The sequence below is a fragment of the Sander vitreus genome, chromosome 4 (genome assembly GCF_031162955.1).
Source record: "Sander vitreus isolate 19-12246 chromosome 4, sanVit1, whole genome shotgun sequence".
In the NCBI taxonomy this organism is placed as follows: domain Eukaryota; kingdom Metazoa; phylum Chordata; class Actinopteri; order Perciformes; family Percidae; genus Sander; species Sander vitreus.
This window is the reverse complement of record NC_135858.1, coordinates 9,855,450-9,873,716: the sequence shown is the minus strand read 5'-3', so window position 1 is coordinate 9,873,716 and position 18,267 is coordinate 9,855,450. Positions and strand designations below refer to the sequence as shown.

The 18,267-nt window shown below is 42.8% G+C and overlaps 2 protein-coding genes across 2 annotated transcripts in view; one reads left to right on the top strand and one right to left on the bottom strand.

Moving 5' to 3' along the window:
- Positions 1–5,247, bottom strand: part of LOC144517460 (calmodulin-binding transcription activator 1-like) — a 47,270-nt gene extending 42,023 nt beyond the window's left edge. Inside the window, exons 1-2 of the mRNA XM_078249589.1 lie at positions 5,142–5,247; positions 2,888–2,983 (exon numbers count right to left, since the gene is read on the bottom strand). Coding sequence (XP_078105715.1) covers positions 2,888–2,983; positions 5,142–5,166 — 121 coding nt within the window. The 5' untranslated portion in view covers positions 5,167–5,247. The remainder of the gene's footprint in view (positions 1–2,887; positions 2,984–5,141) is intronic.
- A 3,843-nt stretch (positions 5,248–9,090) lies between these two features.
- LOC144516648 (dnaJ homolog subfamily C member 11-like) lies at positions 9,091–17,526 on the top strand. Its single transcript, XM_078248121.1, has 16 exons — positions 9,091–9,219; positions 10,011–10,140; positions 10,280–10,353; positions 10,462–10,563; positions 10,739–10,867; positions 10,981–11,103; positions 11,244–11,317; positions 11,427–11,616; positions 11,714–11,799; positions 12,473–12,589; positions 12,692–12,847; positions 13,663–13,732; positions 13,870–13,927; positions 14,655–14,797; positions 14,885–15,014; positions 15,121–17,526. Exons 1-16 carry the CDS (start codon positions 9,091–9,093, stop codon positions 15,144–15,146), a joined length of 1,737 nt encoding a protein of 578 aa, XP_078104247.1. The 3' UTR covers positions 15,147–17,526.
- Positions 17,527–18,267: the final 741 nt, after the last annotated feature.

The following is an 18,267-nucleotide window of genomic DNA, read 5'->3' as shown; positions in this document are numbered from 1 at the left end:
AGTAAGAATCATGCAAGGACGAGAAAGAGATGGAACAAGGTAACACAAAACGGAAAGAGGAAAGTACTGTAGCAGGACAGGAGTGGGGTCTTTGTGTGTGCTCATGTGAGTACGTAGGTGTCTGGGCATGTGTGTGTTTGTGTCAGTAGGAAGTGTGTTCAGGCACGTATGCTCCCCTAATCAATTATGCATTTATTAATAGAAGGCCTGAGAAGACAAAATTTCAAACAGCTGAACGGTGCAGCAGCTTAGTTAAACAGCTGAATGGTGCAGCTTAGTTAAAGCCTAATTTCTTTTTTAGCAGCACTCCAGCCTCTCTGCTATGAATGCCAATCAGCGTTTAAACCCCTCCCCTCCTGGCTATAACCCCCTCCCCTCCCCCTGCTGTTCTGAAGAATTCTCATCAGAGCCTTGCCTTTGAAATGTACCAGAACCACCACATCAAACAAGCCCGTTGCACATGCGTCGGCACACACACACACACACACACACACACACACACACACACACACACACACACACACACACACACACACACACGCGCACACACGCACACACACACACACACACACACCTGCGCGCACGCTCATACATGCAAACACACACACACACACACACACACACACACACACACATACACACAGTGCCTGCCGATCAAAGAACAGACATCACAGTATTTGTCCCAGAGTGGCGTTTTTTTACCAGTGACCTTGGTACCGAAATCCCTTTCAAAGCACACCTTCATGGACACGATCGTCATCTTAACCTATCCTCACATTTACTCTCCCTTCTGACAAGGAATGGAAGACCAACTTTGCAGATTTGTTGAATGCTGATGAGCTTTTACACCCCAAAGGGTTGTATCTTGTATTTCTAACAATTCCGAACCAGCGAACGCGTCCCTGTTTAAAAAAATTCTGCCTGGGTACTGTCGCAATTGTCTTTTCCATCTGTTCCGAATGGCTCTCAGTGGAGCTATACTGTGGTGTGACATGGGGCAAAAACTTCTCTTCTGTTTCTGGCTACCCAGGAAAATGAACCATCCTGGGACACGGGAAAAACACATCTAAATATGTAAATTCAGTGCTGATCACATTTATGCTTGAAATAATCAAACTGTTTCAATACCTGCAGTGCTTCATGTGGGTCCCTCAGCAGTAAGCTACACATTTCTGGCTGTACAGATCACTCACTCTCTTGCTAATCTAGTAAAAAGAGTCCAAAAGAGTGACAAAGCCTGAATGCTAATGTGAAACTGCTGGCTGATTAAGTTATATAGAGGTATACATGCTAAAAAGTGAAAATGTGCGACCAAAGTGAAACGTTGCTTTGGTTGCCCATCAAATGCCATAATTTAGACTGCAATCACACAGAAGAGCGGCCTACGACTGATGAATATTTTACCTCATAAAACTGTCATCTCCATATTTAACACAGAAACAAGCCAATGCCCTTGTGAGATGGCTGTCAGTTAATTATAAAACTCTACTCGGTAAAGAGAGAGAAAAATGCTCCAAATGCAACTCTTAACTCTCCCCCTACTGATATTAGGAGGCGTCAGGGGAAATTTTCACATTTTCCCCCTTTTCGGGATGAAATTAATGTGACAGAAAGAAAGGCTCATTGCACAGCAGCTAGATATAGGGATGGGAGGGAGGGTAGGAGGGCAGGAGGGAGAGCCAGGGCAAGGAGAAGAAAGGGGGGGAGCATAGCATAGGATGAGCGAGAGTGCAGGAAGAGGGAGGGAGAGCAGGGGGCGGAGGGGGGGGGATAGAGAGATGGGCGTGCATGCTAATTTTATCATTCTGCTGATAAACTTTTCCTCCAGTAATCCTCCAGCTGGGACGTGAGAAGAGATAGGAGACAGGGATAGGCCCGGGAAGTCTCTGCTCATGTTAAACAGCCATCCCAAACAGAACTCTCTGTTCTATTCCATTGTATTGTGTGTGTGTGTTTTTTTTTTTAAAGATTTTCTTTTAATTCTTTATTGGCTATTTTGTGACAGTCTTGTTTGCTCTTATCCCTCTTAACACAAAAAGAGGGTCTGGTGCAGGTATGAAGCCATCTGCTCCTTTTGAAATTGAAAAGAGGTTGGGGTGTGCATTGTGGGGGGGGGAAGCGTTTCCACATACCTCCCCACCCTATACCCATAACCCCCACCACCTCCTCCCTAAGCAGCGTCTCTCTGCTCCTCCTCACATCTGTTTATTTGCTTCCAATTTGTCCCCATAATATACACACACATATACACAGAGGCAGAGACATGCATCATTCTGCGCCATGCCCTCAGAAATCAATAACCAATCAATGCAATCATTGCTTTTATAGTCGGTCTAACACACCAGCAATCACACACATGCCCAGGACACACGCATACAGCTACACGACCATGCGGCGACCCCAGATTACACCCTCCATCTCACTTCTTGTTTAACCAGGCCCATTGAGGATTATAGATACATAATGCCATGTGTACAGATTAGGTATGACAATAAACTACTGATAGCCAAAGTAAGCCCTGGCTTCTCTATGGCTATGTGTGTGTGTGTGTGTGTGTGTGTGTGTGTGTGTGTGTGTGTGTGTGTGCCCACTAATACTGTACTGGCATGCATGAATAAACATGATGTGTAACAGAGCTGAATTGGAATGGCGTCTCAGCACAGACAGTGTGTTTGTTTTGTCTACGTGTGAGTGTGTGTGTGTGTGTGTGTGTGTGTGTGTGTGTGTATGCGTAAGTGTGATCTGTGACAGAGCAGATGAGAAGGAGACCTCAGTTCCCACATCACATCATTCTGCCAGAAGGCTTTCATACTTGCTCACAATGTGCTACAGACAAATGTGTGCATGCGCACACAAACAGTGTGAAGGGTGTTTGTGTGTCTCTTACTGTTGGCGTCAGTGTCATCATTCTTGGGAGGGGTGTGTCCTGTGTAACCAACGGCAATCCTGACCATTCGCTCTGGATTTCTTATCTTCTTCAGTCCTACAAAGTGAGAAAGAGCGAGAAAGAGACAAAGACATATTTAGGAGACGCTCCAGACTTTTTCCTTGGCAGTCGCACACTTTACCTCATTCTTCCTCCTCTATAGCCCAGAAACAAAACTCCAAGTGATATGCATGTGGGCTGATCCTTTTTCTGATCCACTAACTTGTATCCATTGTGTCCCCTGATCAATTGGCCACAGTAGATACACTGCCTCCATGTGTGTGACTAACTTGTACGCAGCTTTAGTTTCTCTTCTCTCTCATAATTTCTCTGTTTCCCTGACCACTGTTGCTATGATACAAAGTAGACCAACCAGCGCAGAGGGAGATGGTCTTCCAGGCTATATGGTGGATGTTGTTCTCATGCCCACTGGTGTACTCTGCTGATCAGCGCCACGCACATCTGCCAAGGGATTGAAAGAGTGGATCGCTGTTGTCTGGCTTTGTCGCTCCTGTGATTCATTTGGCTTCCATTCAGCATGGCTAAAGCTCGTAAATTATTACATCGTCTCTACACATAACACAGAGGGGGCAATGGACAAAAAACCCTCATACTGTGAATGCGTGAGTCTGTTTGCGTGTGTGTGTGTGTGTGTGTGTGTGTGTGTGAGTACAGTACAGTATGGGCAGGGGGGATGGTTTTTATATTTATGTGGTACAGTGCCTGCTGATCTGCCCATGGGCCATCTGTCTCATCTACAGTTTTAGTCTTTTCATGCAACGGGACTCTCAACCCACGGCCTTCCCTTTGCCTCTGGCTGCCCTCCGCATGCTCTCCTGCACGCTTCTATGTATGCATGTCTAATTTTTGGTGCTATACACCTGAACATGTGCATCTCAGATATATGATACTACTACTACTACTACTACTACTTGTAAAGTTGAAGTTATCAAAAAAATTGCCCGTTAAAGACATCTTGCTCAGCATCGCTCCCTAGTGGAGAGAGGGTCATTTACGGTATCACTTTGCTGAGGAAGAGATCAGAAGAATCAATTAAGAATAGTCTGATAATAAAACAGATGTCTTTAGTGCAGTGTCATTTCTAGCTCTTAAACTGCGAAGGAACTGCGTGTCATCCATAACAAAACATTCAGATGGTGTGTTTATAGGCTTAACAGAGATGTGTGATATCAGTACTTTGAACAGGCAGGAAAACGAAAGCAATACTTAGAGCAGACTAAACCAGGGGATATTTATAAATAAATGTCAAACACACTGAGTTAGAAATAAAGATTTCATCAACCTATTAGTTGAGATGGAGATAATATTGCAATGGTGATTTTTGTCACCTTTTAAATAAATCATGAAAGAATGAATAACATTCGGAACAGTCTGAATGAAATGGCTTTCTGTGACAACAACGATCCCCAAGAGTTTAGCTGAGGGAGTAAAAATGTAGATTACAATTATACATGATATGACCTAAAACTGACACACATAAGGCACCCCCCCCACCCCCTCTCCGAATGCAGCCAGATTCTCACCTTCACTGCCTTAGCAACCATAAGCGCACATCAGATGAACACAAACATAAACACGCAGGCACGCACGCACACACACACACACACACACACACACACACACACACACACACACAAATTGGATTGTGACTAAAAAAATGCACAGCTGGTCTGGGAGGTTGCGTGCATGTCAGAAAGGGAAATCTACGATTCAATGGTCTATTTTATGCTTAAAGACACACACACACACACACACACACACACACACACACACACACACACACACACACACACACACACACACACACACAGAAAGCATCTGAATTCCTTCAGCGTGAACCACTCTCATCCTCTCTCATCCCTTTATGATAAACGCTTCAAAAGCACTCATAAACCAGCTGCTCAGGGAAAACGCTGGCAAGCACTGGACGGTGAAAAACTACCCTATCCCGACACACTCAGAGCCTACCGACGGGACAACTCTCCTTCCGTTATTTATTTGCTGTCGGTTAACCGTGCTCTACACAGTCGCTGGTTCAGCACCAGCGTCCGTGTTTTCGGGACGGGCTAGAAGAAAGGGAAAGCCGTGCCGTTATCTCTCTCCCCCTCTATGCCTCCGTCCCTTCATCGCCTCGTCTGAACCCCGAATAGCAGGACTCTGCCACCTCAAATAAAACCAGTTATTTCTCTCTTACCTTCCGGCTTGTTTTCGGCAGCCATTTCCCCTCCGCCGCGCGCCTCATCCCTCCTCCTCCTCCTCTTCCTCCTCCTCCTCCTCCTCCTCCTCGACTCGACCTAGTGGTGGTGGAGGTGGTGGGGGAGAGGGAGGGAGGGGGACCACGCGCGTGCACAGAGAGGACAGCTCAAGGAGGGGGGCGGTGCTGTGAAGAAGGGGTGGGGGGAGGGCGAGCCTGTCGTTTCAGCGAAGCTATTGGTCCAAAGGGTGAGGATTGACAGCGGGGATCCGTGATGGTGACTCGTGGAACTCTCCATCCCTCCGTTTGTTCCCATTGGCCCCGCCCCCTGACGTTCACGCGCACTCTTCCTCGCTCTCTCTCCCCTCTCACGCCACTAAACGACGTCTGTATTCGAGGACACCTTGACAGCCTCCCACAGCATCATCATCATGCTCATCATCGTCTTCTCTCTCGCTCTCTCTCTCTCTCTCTCTCTCTCACACACACACACACACACACACACACACGTATACATTACACCCACACAAAGGCGCGCGGTCATTTGTCCACATGCAAATTCAGTGGACTGTTGACACAATGCTTTGTAAGGTCGTGTCTCGCCATAAATTATGAACCTCCCTTGAATCTAAATGACAAGAACTGCATGAAAGAGACTTGGATGTGCAATTTTTACATTTTCGGTGGGTTGGCGGGTGCTGTCATTAGCTGTGGTGCTGAAGCTCGCGGTGCTGAAAGGACAGCTCCACACGCGCCTACACAGGCTGTGCGCACTCCCTGCCTGCTTTCTTTGAGCCGTGTTATTGAATTGAAGTGATGATAGGTCAGGTGAAAACTTATAGGATTAAATGAAACACATGTCACCCCCCCCCACCCAGTCTCCCTCCTGTTCCCCCCCGTCTCCCCTTGTTGCGTATTTTGGCTCTACCAGGAAATCGTTGTTTCCTTGCTGTAATATTCCTACGGGAAGTTAAGTTTTTAATGAGCCTTTCACAACAGTGTTACTGAGAGGCTATTTTTAATTCTACCGTTTCATACTAGGTTATCCCTTCTAAATCGTAGTGGTTAACCGGGACCATTATGTTCCCCACACTGTCACCCTGTGCCTCTGGATAGATTATCGCCTTTGCACCAAAGACTTGTGTTTGACAGAAACAAACCTCTCCGTAGACACGCTTGACGGAAATCTAGCTTCTGAACGGTTCCTCTGCAGCGAAGTGCTTTGCGTAGCCTCGAAGTGCAGAGACACACAAAGCTCTTTGAATCGACGGAATTCAAGCAGGGTGAATGCCAATGAGGAACATGTACAGGTTATAAGATATGTAGCCGAAATAATCGATTTCATTTAAACCTTCGAAGCCATTTGTCCGATGGAAGTATGCTGCTACATGCACAAACGTGCAAGACAATTGTAATTTCATACAAACAACAAAGTCGTAGCTTACATTGCACATGATTAGGTTTGGCAGATACACATTTCAAATATAAACTACAGTATAGTCTATAACATATGAACAGAAATATAGCACTAAACCCTATAGGCTACTTTGAGTAGCCTAGCGGTTTAGCGGTGGTGAAAATTAGCCTACATTTTTCTTACAACCCTACTTCCATAAAATCCAAACTATAATTTTCAGTAGAATTTTGAGGCATCTGTACTTTACTGATTGAGAATGCATGTCTAATTATAAAACTGGTCTACAGCAAATATTCTGTGCTGTATGTAATTCTAGCTCTGAAGTTGATGTAGAACCGAGTCTTATTCCTAACACATTACTGTACATTTCATCCCAAAAAATAGGACGAGCTTCTAAAATGATTATAGTATTTCTATAGATTAAGCTATGCCTAACAGTATCTGTGGTTTTTATATTTATGTGGTACAGTGCCTGCTGATCTGCCCATGGGCCATCTGTCTCATCTACAGTTTTAGTCTTTTTATGCAACGGGACTCTCAACCCACGGCCTTCCCTTTGCCTCTGGCTGCCCTTCGCATGCTCTCCTGCACGCTTCTGTGTATGCCTGTCTAATTTTTGGTGCTATACACTTGAACATGTGCATCTCAGATGTATGATACTACTTGTAAAGTTGAAGTTATCAAAGTAATTGCCCGTTAAAGACATCTTGCTCAGCATCGCTCCCTAGTGGAGAGAGGGTCGTTTACGGCAGAGGTTCCCAACCTGGGGTCTGGGGACCTCTCAGGGGGGCGGCAAAGATCACAGGGGGTGCGCAAGTCTTTATCTGGTTTGAGGTAAAAAAAAAAAAAAAGTATTTGCACATGTTAAACAAATTATAATAATACACTAGAATATATAATGTATACAAAAGTCTGTATAAAAACTACATATTTTAGTTCTCGCTTAAAATTGTAGGCAGGCTACTTAGTAGGCCAAACCTCCGGGACCTCTTAACCTGGGACCCTTGCTGTCATCAGGTCAGCTGCTAGCTGCTATCATCCCGCCACGGCATCACTATAGTATGACTGAAACATAGCGGAGAAACGTAAAAGTGCTGATAACTCCTCTGTATCAAAACAGAAAGTAAGGCTCTATCTGGACAGTTACCTCAACTTCGGTTTCGGAGGGGGGGGGGGCTCAGCTTTTCTTAGACATAAGTAGGGGGGCGCCAAGGAAAAAAGGTTGGGAACCACTGGTTTACGGTATCACTTTGCTGAGGAAGAGATCAGAAGAATCAATTAAGAATAGTCTGATAATAAAACAGATGTCTTTAGTGCAGTGTCATTTCTAGCTCTTAAACTGCGAAGGAACTGCGTGTCATCCATAACAAAACATTCAGATGGTGTGTTTATAGGCTTAACAGAGATGTGTGATATCAGTATTTTGAACAGGCAGGAAAACGAAAGCAATACTTAGAGCAGACTAAACCAGGGGATGTTTATAAATAAATGTCAAACACACTGAGTTAGAAATAAAGATTTCATCAACCTATTAGTTGAGATGGAGATAATATTGCAATGGTGATTTTTGGCACCTTTTAAATAAATCATGAAAGAATGAATAACATTCGGAACAGTCTGAATGAAATGGCTTTCTGTGACAACAACGATCCCCAAGAGTTTAGCTGAGGGAGTAAAAATGTAGATTACAATTATACATGATATGACCTAAAACTGACACACATAAGCCCCCACCCCCTCCCCCTCCCCGAATGCAGCCAGATTCTCACCTTCACTGCCTTAGCAACCATAAGCGCACATCAGATGAACACAAACATAAACACGCACGCACGCACGCATTTCATCCAAAAAAAATAGGATGAGCTTCTAAAATGATTATAGTATTTCTATAGATTAAGCTATGCCTATCAGTATCTGTAGCCTATTTAAAATGAACTCCACCATGACTGGCAACAACATAAAAATGCTGCTTACATGTTGATGCATCAATAATAATAATCCAATAACATGATGTGTAAAGCTGTAAAAGAAGTTGTCAGATCATTTACTAAATAGGCTACTGAAATACAAAAACAGTTTTAAAGAGAAATAGAATAATCTATTCCAAGTAAAAGTCCTGCATTCAACATGTTGAAGTACAGGCCTAGTAGGCTATGATAAGCAGAATGTATCGCTCCTGTCAGTATGATCATTCATTGTGTTTCTGATCATTACTCAACATAGGAGCAGTATTTTAAAGCTGTATAGCTGTATAGCATACTGTTTGGGAGTGTAACCCATAATTCTAAAAACTAATATTTTTTTATTGTAAAATCTTTATCTTTATCTGCCGATGCCAAATGTTTTCAATGAAAAATAAAGGGAAGTAACGCTAGTTTACTCACTGACAAATACCTTCTATAAAGAAAAAGACACTTCACAATCCGCTTTCTTCTTGTATGGAGTTATGACATCTTTTTGGCGCTAAACTCAAACCCAAATACAACCAGCAGAGGGCGGCAGAGCAACTTCCGCTTCCCATACGGCTAACCAATGAGCTTCCAGAACACTGGAGTGGTGGGCGGGACCGTACCAAACGCAAACATGGCGGCATCCTTAGACGATGATGATTTTGAGTTTGATAACCAGGATTACTACTCTCTGCTCAACGTCAGGAAAGAGGTACGGTTCATTTAGTTTTACAATGACGCCGAATGGTGACGGACCTTTTGCCGTGAATGTCGGGTAGATTTCCATTGAGAAACTGGTCTGCAGTCGGTGCATCATCCTCCAGTTGAATGACGGTCTTCTTCATCAGCACGATCATCCGAGACCGGTGTTGATGCCGCAGAGGCATGAAAAGCATGATATTTCAGCATCTACTTTACTTGATTGGAGGCAGTGTTTGCACTTTGAAGTGGGTGTTTGCAAAAACTAATGTATGCATTGATAAGCACCTTCTCAAATATCAGTTCTCAATAAACTAGGGAGCCTGAGAGGCCTGGACCTATGTTTGGACGTGATAAGAACTGGAAAACGTTAGCTAACATTAAGTAGTTACTATGGCAGACACCCTAGCCTAACAGGAAGTTGTCACACTTTTAAGTCCTTGTCTAATGTCAGTGGACTGTTTTTTTTACGTTCTATAAAAATAGGATGCTTCAATGCAACAGTGTTGTGTCAGCATCGGGAATGAATTATTGATTAATCAGCCAAGTGATTGAAAATAAATCTGCAACGATTTTGTTTATAAGTTATTCCATCCTCTAAAATGTGAAGATCTCCTACTTTAGTGTGTCTTATATAATAGTACATTAAACTGAACTGTTTGGATAAAAACCTTATCTTTTCTGGCATTTTACAGATGAAACGGTTAATCGAAGAATCAACAAAATATTTGGTAGATTAATCAATAATAAAAAGAATTGGTTGCAGCCCTATATGAGTGAGACATGTCTCCTCTCTTGTCACAGGCTACATTGGAGGAGCTAAAGGCGTCATATCGGAGGCTGTGCATGCTCTATCATCCTGACAAACATCGAGACCCAGAGCTGAAGAGCCAGGCTGAGCAGCTTTTCAACCAGGTGCACCAGGCATATGAAGGTAAGGACGCTTGCAGGTATACACCAGTTGGAATTTAAACCATTTAGTTTACATTTTTATTGCCATTCAAAGCACAAAGAAAATCAAGACAACAACACACCTACATAAACTGAACCGTAATTTCCCTCTTTCCCCTCAGTGCTGAGTGATGCTCACTCCAGAGCCATCTATGACATCTTTGGGAAGAAAGGGTTGGAGGTGGAAGGCTGGGAGGTATTTGTTCTGTTTAACAAACTTTTTTTGTGGTTTTGCTGCTACATAATACATACTTTACATTAACATATCTCTATTACCATACCTTATGGTGTTGATGCTGTGTAGGTGGTGGAAAGGAAGAGAACTCCGGCAGAGATTCGAGAGGAGTACGAAAGGCTGCAGAGAGAAAGAGAAGAGAGGAGACTGCAGCAAAGAACTAACCCTAAGGTTTTCTCAGTCACAACTGCACCGCATTCATCTGTCAACTTCACTACTTATTTCTTGTGTGGGCCGCAAAAATTTGACTGTGGGTTTCCACATTCATTTCATTATGTCCCTCACCCTTTTCCTTCTTTCTTAATTAATTCGGTCAAACTCTCCCCTTCACTCCCTCATTATTTAGGGCACCATCAGCGTGGGTGTGGATGCAACAGACCTTTTTGACCGCTATGATGAGGACTTTGAAGAGATGCCAGGAGGAGGATTTCCTCATATTGAAATCAACAAGATGCACATTTCCCAGTCCATAGAGGTAAACCCAAACACACTGACTTAGCATTTTCTTACCTAAGTGACCCTAACCTAAGCCAGGGTCACTGTATAATTCTCTGTTTTATCAGGCACGACTTTCCTGTCTTTCTTAAGGCTCCTTTGACAAACTCTGACACGGCGGTGCTGTCTGGTTCGCTCTCTACACACAATGGGAATGGAGGGGGCAACATTAACATGACCGTACGAAGGGTTACATCAGCCAAGGGCTGGGGAGAGGTACACACACACACACACACACACACGCAACAACAAACTACAAAGTGCATGTGTTAAATGTTAGAATAGGATTGTTTTAGTAATTTTGGCACAGACTTGCCCATCTACCAATACATGTTTCTGTGCGTTCGGATTTGCAGTTGGAGTTGGGTGCAGGAGACATACTTGGACCTCTGATTGGGTTAAAGGTGTTTCGCAACCTCACTTCACGTTGGTAAGGCCTGGTTGTTTGATATAAGAGACTCTAATGCAAACTGTATTGACATATGAACGGCATTCTCCCTCTCTTTAATGTTCTCTATTTGTGTCTCCTCTCTGTCCAGTTTCTTGACAGCCCAGTGTGGTTTGCAGTTCTCACCTCGAGGTCTGCGGCCAAGCTGTTCTCTGATGACAGCACGCCACCTGGACCAGAACACCATGGGCTATCTGCAGTGGCGCTGGGGGCCCAACAGCGCCATGACCACCAGCCTGGTCCGAGACACAAAGAGCAGCCACTTTACTCTGGCTCTGCAGGTACACACAAATGCAAGAGACCCGAGATTTGCTATTTTTTCACTGTATATACTATATGCATCCTGTATTACTTCTCTCCCAACCCCACCCCTTCCAGCTGGGTGTGCCTCACTCTTACCTGATGATGAGCTACCAGTACAAGTTCCAGGATGAGGACCAGACCAAAGTGAAAGGCTCTGTGAAGTACGTCTGTCTGCATATCCTGTCTCAAAGGACTTATTTTCTGTAAATGAGCTGGTTTAACGGACAGGCGCTGTGCAAAAAACATAGCAATGCAAACAAATAATAATCTATTGATTAGCAGATGGAATGTCCTTGTCAAAGCAACTTAACGCCAGCCGAAAACATTGCTTTTCTGCCTAGTATTAAATTATTCCGTGTGTGTGTGTGTGTGTGTGTGTGTGTGTGTGTGTGTGTGTGTGTGTGTGTGTGTGTGTGTGTGTGTGTGTGTGTGTGTGTGTGTGTGTGTGTGTGTGTGTGTGTGTGTGTGTGTGTGTGTGTGTGTGTGTGTGTGTGAAGTGTCTAGAAGGATTTCAAGTGTTTTTTAATTACATTGTCTTGTTATTGCAAGAACATTATGAAATTATTGTGATATAAGCTTTTCATGAAAAAGTATTTCATAATAGCAGTTTGTCTTTTCAAATCCTAGTAATGTCAGGATCAAAAATATGTTTTGTGATCATTAGTGAAGGAACATGAGAACTTTTAGCAGCGTGTTATCTACGATTATCAAAGGAAATATAACAATTGATGACAATTGTTTTTTAGAAGTTGTAAAAAGAAAACCAGAGAGTACTGGTTGTACTGTGCTTAACTCTAATGGTCTCTGTTCATTTTTGTGTGGCTCCCTTTCCAGGACAGGCTGGTTTGGTACTGTGGTGGAATATGGAGCGGAGAGGAAGATCAGTCGACACAGTGTCTTGTCAGCCACTGTCAGCATCGGGGTCCCTCAGGGAGTCACACTCAAGATCAAGTACTGGCCAACCCAAAATATGATCTCATTCTCTCGTGGATCCTTATCTACCTGTATCGTTATCTAATGTGTGTGCATGTTTGTCCTGGTGTTTCCGTGCAGGTTGGCGCGTGCCAGTCAGACGTACCTGTTTCCTGTCCACCTAACAGATCAGCTGCTGCCCAGCGCTGTCTTCTACGCCACTGTGGGACCCCTGCTGGTCTACATGGCCATCCACAGACTGATCATCATCCCATATACACAAGCACAGAAAGAGCAGTCAGTACATCTCCTGTCCTCATAACCTCTGACACTCAATCAGCATCTCACATTGCCAGAATTTGACAGTGAATGGATCTGCTAACCTTTTACCATATCTTTATTTGTTAACCTGTGAACTACTCCTTAAGCTTAGCCGTTTTGTAACGTACACTACCGGTCAAAAGTTTGGGGTCACTTAGAAATTTCCATTCCACTCCATTACAGACAGAATACCAGCTGAGATCAGTTGCATTGTTTTTTAATCAGGGCAGCAGTTTTCAGATTACATTATGTGCTTACATAATTGCAAAAGGGTTCTCGACTGTTGTAGAAAGAAGTGGCTGATCTTTAATGCAATATCTACATTGCCCATTATCAGCAACCATTCATCCAATGTTCCAAAGGTGCATTCTGTTTACTAATCTGATATCATTTGAAAAGGCTAACTGAGAAAACATTGGAGAAACCTTTTGCAATTATGTAAGCACATAATGTAATCTGAAAACTGCTGCCCTGGTTAAAAAAAACAATGCAACTGATCTCAGCTGGTATTCTGTCTATAATGGAGTGGAATGGAAATGTCTAAGTGACCCCAAACTTTTGACCGGTAGTGTGTGTATATATATATTTGTTTTTTGCATGTATGAGGGATAGTTTGATTATGAAACGTCATGAACGTTATGAACTACACAGCCCTGAGTTAAGCAGAAATGCAACATTTTGATAATGGGCGTTGTTAATACTACTGGGGGTTTCTGTCACACTGTCATCATAGAGAGCCTCCACAGTGAATCCCAGTGGGTGATTGTCGATGTCTGCTTTGTGCTTCTCAGAGATCTGGAGCTGCAGAGGAAGAGCTCGGCCACAGACATCGCCAAGAAGAAGCACGAGGCAGAGTCTGCTGTGAGTACTCAACACTCACATGCAAACACAGTTATTTGTTTTGAGGTTCAGATCGCCCTGATCTCGTCCTCTCCCTTTAGTCTATTCTATTTTGTTCTTCTCCTCCTCCTCTTCTTTCTCCCTCGGCTCCTCTGCAGGTTCTGCTGATGCAGGAGTCTGTGAGGAGAATCAAAGAAGCGGAAGAATCCAAGATGGGTGAGGAAACACACACACACACACACACACACACACACACACACACACACATACACACAGACGCTACACCGTGGTGAGAAACTAAGAACCTTTTTTTTAATTTGCAGCCAAAACTTGGTAAAAATCCAAATGTGTAATTCAAACACTTTTTTTCATGGTTGCATTAACTCCATGATACGTGTAGCTCCCGGACTGTGTTTTTCTAAGTGTGACTTTCCTCATCTACTGCTGTGAAGCAAGTGATGAAGATGTAGCCCATCCATGCTGCAGTTTTAACCTTGTAAGTCTGTGCACAGAACACCAAAGTGTGGTGTAAATCAAGACTATAAATCCAGTGTGCTAATGGATTTCCTGTTATATTTGTGTTGAGGGTGTATGTAATTATTTGAAGAGTCACTCTATGGGATGTGTTCACAGCACTTTCTAGATGCTCTGTCCAAGAAGTAGAGGTATAAATTGTTAGCAGTAATGATATCAAGCTAACATAGTAGCAGGACTGCTGTTGCCATACCACAGCTTGACGTAGCTGACATAGGTTCTGTGTTTGCACAGCTGTAGATGGAATTTACACAATAACACTTATAGTTGTGCACTCCTCGTGTCTGTCATATCCTGTGCATTATTCCAGTCTGTCTGTACTGCTCTGTTTTAAACTGAGCATCATAATTCATATACTGTATATACACACACCTAAGTAAAGCACTACGCACTGTATGTTACTGTCTAGGTCTGATCATCCTGAATGCCTGGTATGGAAAGTTTGTGTCAGACACCAGCCAGAAACAGGAGAAAGCAAAGGTCATCGATGTTACTGTGCCTCTGCAGTGCCTGGTCAAGGACTCCAAACTCATCCTCACCGAGGCCTCTAAGGTTTGTGCGTGTGTATAAATGTCAGTGTGTCCATTTGTTAATCCACCAATCTGTATGCATGCATATGAATTGCTTCTCTGTTTGCAGGCAGGGTTGCCGGGCTTCTACGACCCCTGTGTAGGAGAGGACAAGAGTCTCAAATTACTGTACCAGTTCAGAGGTGTCATGCACCAAGTCATCTCTGCAGACACTGAGTCGCTACGGATACCCAAGCAATGTCAGTATGCAGCCACTTTACTCAGAAGACCCAGTTTTCTTATAATATAGCTGCACACTACTACAGTATATGCATGCGTCCAACTTATATTTCTTTTCTTTTTCAGTTCACAGAATTGAGTCTGAGTCCTAGGAACCCACCACTGTTGTGGACACCAGAGGACAAAACGCAAACAAAACAGACCTTGTGTAAACAGAAGAACCCAAGAATGAAGCGGACACAACAATGAGTCTGTTTCTCTCCTCTGGTGCTCTTTAACATGGTATTAGTGAATCTGTTTATCGAGTCCCTCCGCTCCTCCTCCTCCTGTGGCCCGTCTCCGAGATTCAGCAGAATACAGGAGTCAGCTCAGAGTTTCTACAAGATGTTACCGTTTGTGTCTCTAGTCTGCTACACCTGACAGGGCTGCTCAAATATCTGCGTGCTGCAGGAGATCAGACACTGGCCCTGAACATAGTTTTATATATGCACTACACAGAGGGGACTGATGGTCACTGCGGACGTGGTGACCATTCCCCTCAATGATGAGCTAAAAGTGCACAAACATTTATAGATGTAAAATGACAGCACAGCTTATATACTTGACATTTGATACGTCAAGTATATAAGCTGTGCTGTAATTTGACCCCATATCATTGTCGTCTTTGTCGTGTATGTATTATCACCCTGGTAGGTTTGAATCTAATAATGTATGTTATAACATTACAACAGTCATTTCACTAACTCGTGCAAACATTTAGAGTAACACTATGCAGGATCATGTCTCAGTGACCCTGAGGCTGGACTGAGGATCGATTGCGTAACTCATGTTATCGTTTACTTGTTGAAATGTCCCATCCTAATTTATTATGCCTTTTAGTGACATGTCTGCTGCTCAGGTGTAAACTGGTGCTCAAAACTTGTATCTGTGAGGGTTGGGATATGGAAGTTGGAGGAAGGATTGTACAGAGAGGGAAAGTGCTAGAGATGCCCTTTGATGGTAGTCATCAAACCAAGGAGAGAAAGGCTTGAATTCTCCAAACAGATTTAAAAAAAAATAATACGTTGCAATTTAAAGGCAGAAGTTTCACTTCGATTTGATTTGCGTCAGTGTTTGATTGTTGCTGTGCAGTTGCAGCCCAAACAGAATCCCTTACAATGCTTTTTAATAAGTTAAGGTTATAGTTTGTACTTCACTGGCGTACATCCAGCCCTAAGCCCCTGACAACAGTTACTACGAGTATGGATTTGTAATAAACTAGCAAAAATGGAGATGTGAATAACGGTTTTCTGGTTGTGATGCGACCAGTAGAGGGCGTAGATCAACCCTTTACCTCACAAAGGTTGTGTTGCTGCTAAAACTGTCACCGTGACAGACAAAAAAAAAGTGCGACTGGAGCTGACCTGAACCACACTGAAACCATTTACACGGCTGCAGTTATTTGTTTGACTTTGTTCAGTTTGTACACCAGTCCTGTGCCATATATTTTAATTTGATGTCCTCTGTCCCTCTTTCATTTTTTAAATTTCAATATAGGATTAATCTGCTAATGTCATGTCAATTCTTATATTCGGTATATGATGTTAAAACCATGCGTGTCACTTGGCTGTCATTGAGGTGATAATCCACACAATAACTAATATGTCTGTAGCTATTTTCTTATCAGTGGTGAGGTTGACATGGGGAAATCTAATGTGCTATGATGCACTTTCTGTTCAGATACAGACGTGTTGTTGCACAGTAGTCCCATTGTTTTTAATATTAAATGCACATTTAATTAAATTCACATTACAACTACAAACTCCTGTTTGCGGATTGACACTAACTACAAAGGGAAATGCAAAAAGAGTGAGTTTGTGAAGTATTCTTAATTTTGTTGGGAGACCATGTCGTGGGCTATGGGGAATCCCTGAAAACACTATCAAAACCGCTACTGTAGGATACAGATGGTATTTTATTGAATACAAGGGAATATTTTGCACAAAATGTATAGTATTTAAACCATAAAGCATATTGAAAGTGGTGCTGAAGCCTCTAATTAAAGCTGTACAGTTTTACCGAACTCCAGGGTATACATCTAAGAAGTTACGACTAGTCTGGTTGACTTTATGTAGTGCCCTTCATTGATATATATTTTTTTTTTCCCCCATTGCTGTGATTGACCGAGTGGATAGGCTCAAAACAGAACAGTAAGCATTGAGATTGATATGTTTTGGTACTTAGTTGGAAGGAAGTCCGTCTCTGCAGGGAGATGCAAAACGGTCTTGCGTTGGGGTCACTATCACAGCAGCCATTTTGCACTGATTCTGTTTGTAGTATTTGTATTTTCTCGTTTGTTTAAAGTGTGCTGTGAAGTACTTTGACAGGTAAGCTGGTCACCACTGCTCTAGAGGCCAGCAGAAAACTGCTCCCTGCTGTTACACTCCATCCCATCATCAAAACTGACCTACACCAGTATGTGAATAGACTGTATGGTTGAGGAGCCTGTGTTCTCTCTGTCCTGTTAAGACTACAATAAATATGAAACGATCAGAGTCTTGTTTGATTTCAAGAGCACTGTAGATGTACCATCCGGTTAAAAAACAAAACAAAAAACAAGGCATGTGATATGATGGGAAAAGGCAACAAGTTAAAATGGTAACTCTTTATTTACAATAGTTTACAATAGTTTCACAGAAACAGTTTGCACCACAGTACAGACAACGCTTTCTCAATAAGGGGATAGGATTATCCAAGATCAGAATAAACAAGCATTGTTAACATTAATTACACTGATGTCTTAAAGACGCAGATTAAAATTAGAAATTTGTGCCTGAAGAAGTCTTTTCAGGTTCTCAAGACATGAACGTCCTGAGAAACCGAAAATGATTTTAGGTCTTGAAACGTCCTAAAAACACCACAAACGGATGTTTTTTTTTTGTTTTTTTTTTTAAGATCTGGCAATTGCTGGTTAAGAACTAGTTAACCAACATTTGTAAATACCAGAAGACGAGTGCAGAGATGAGCTTAACCACTTTAAACTCTTAAGTTTTTTCTTCTTTACATACCAAACATTGTGTGTGTTAGTCATTCCCTAGGCAAGTCGTTGATTCTGCATTGTAAAATCCCATCCTTGACTAAGATAAAGGTTCTGAGTCTAAAATCTGTCACAACAGTATGGCTTTTATATAATCAGAAACAGCAGATGGCACATTAATACCAATGCTTAAAATCAAATTTCCAGCAAGTTTTGAGGAAAACGTTCCCTACAAAAACAACCCACTGCATAATGTA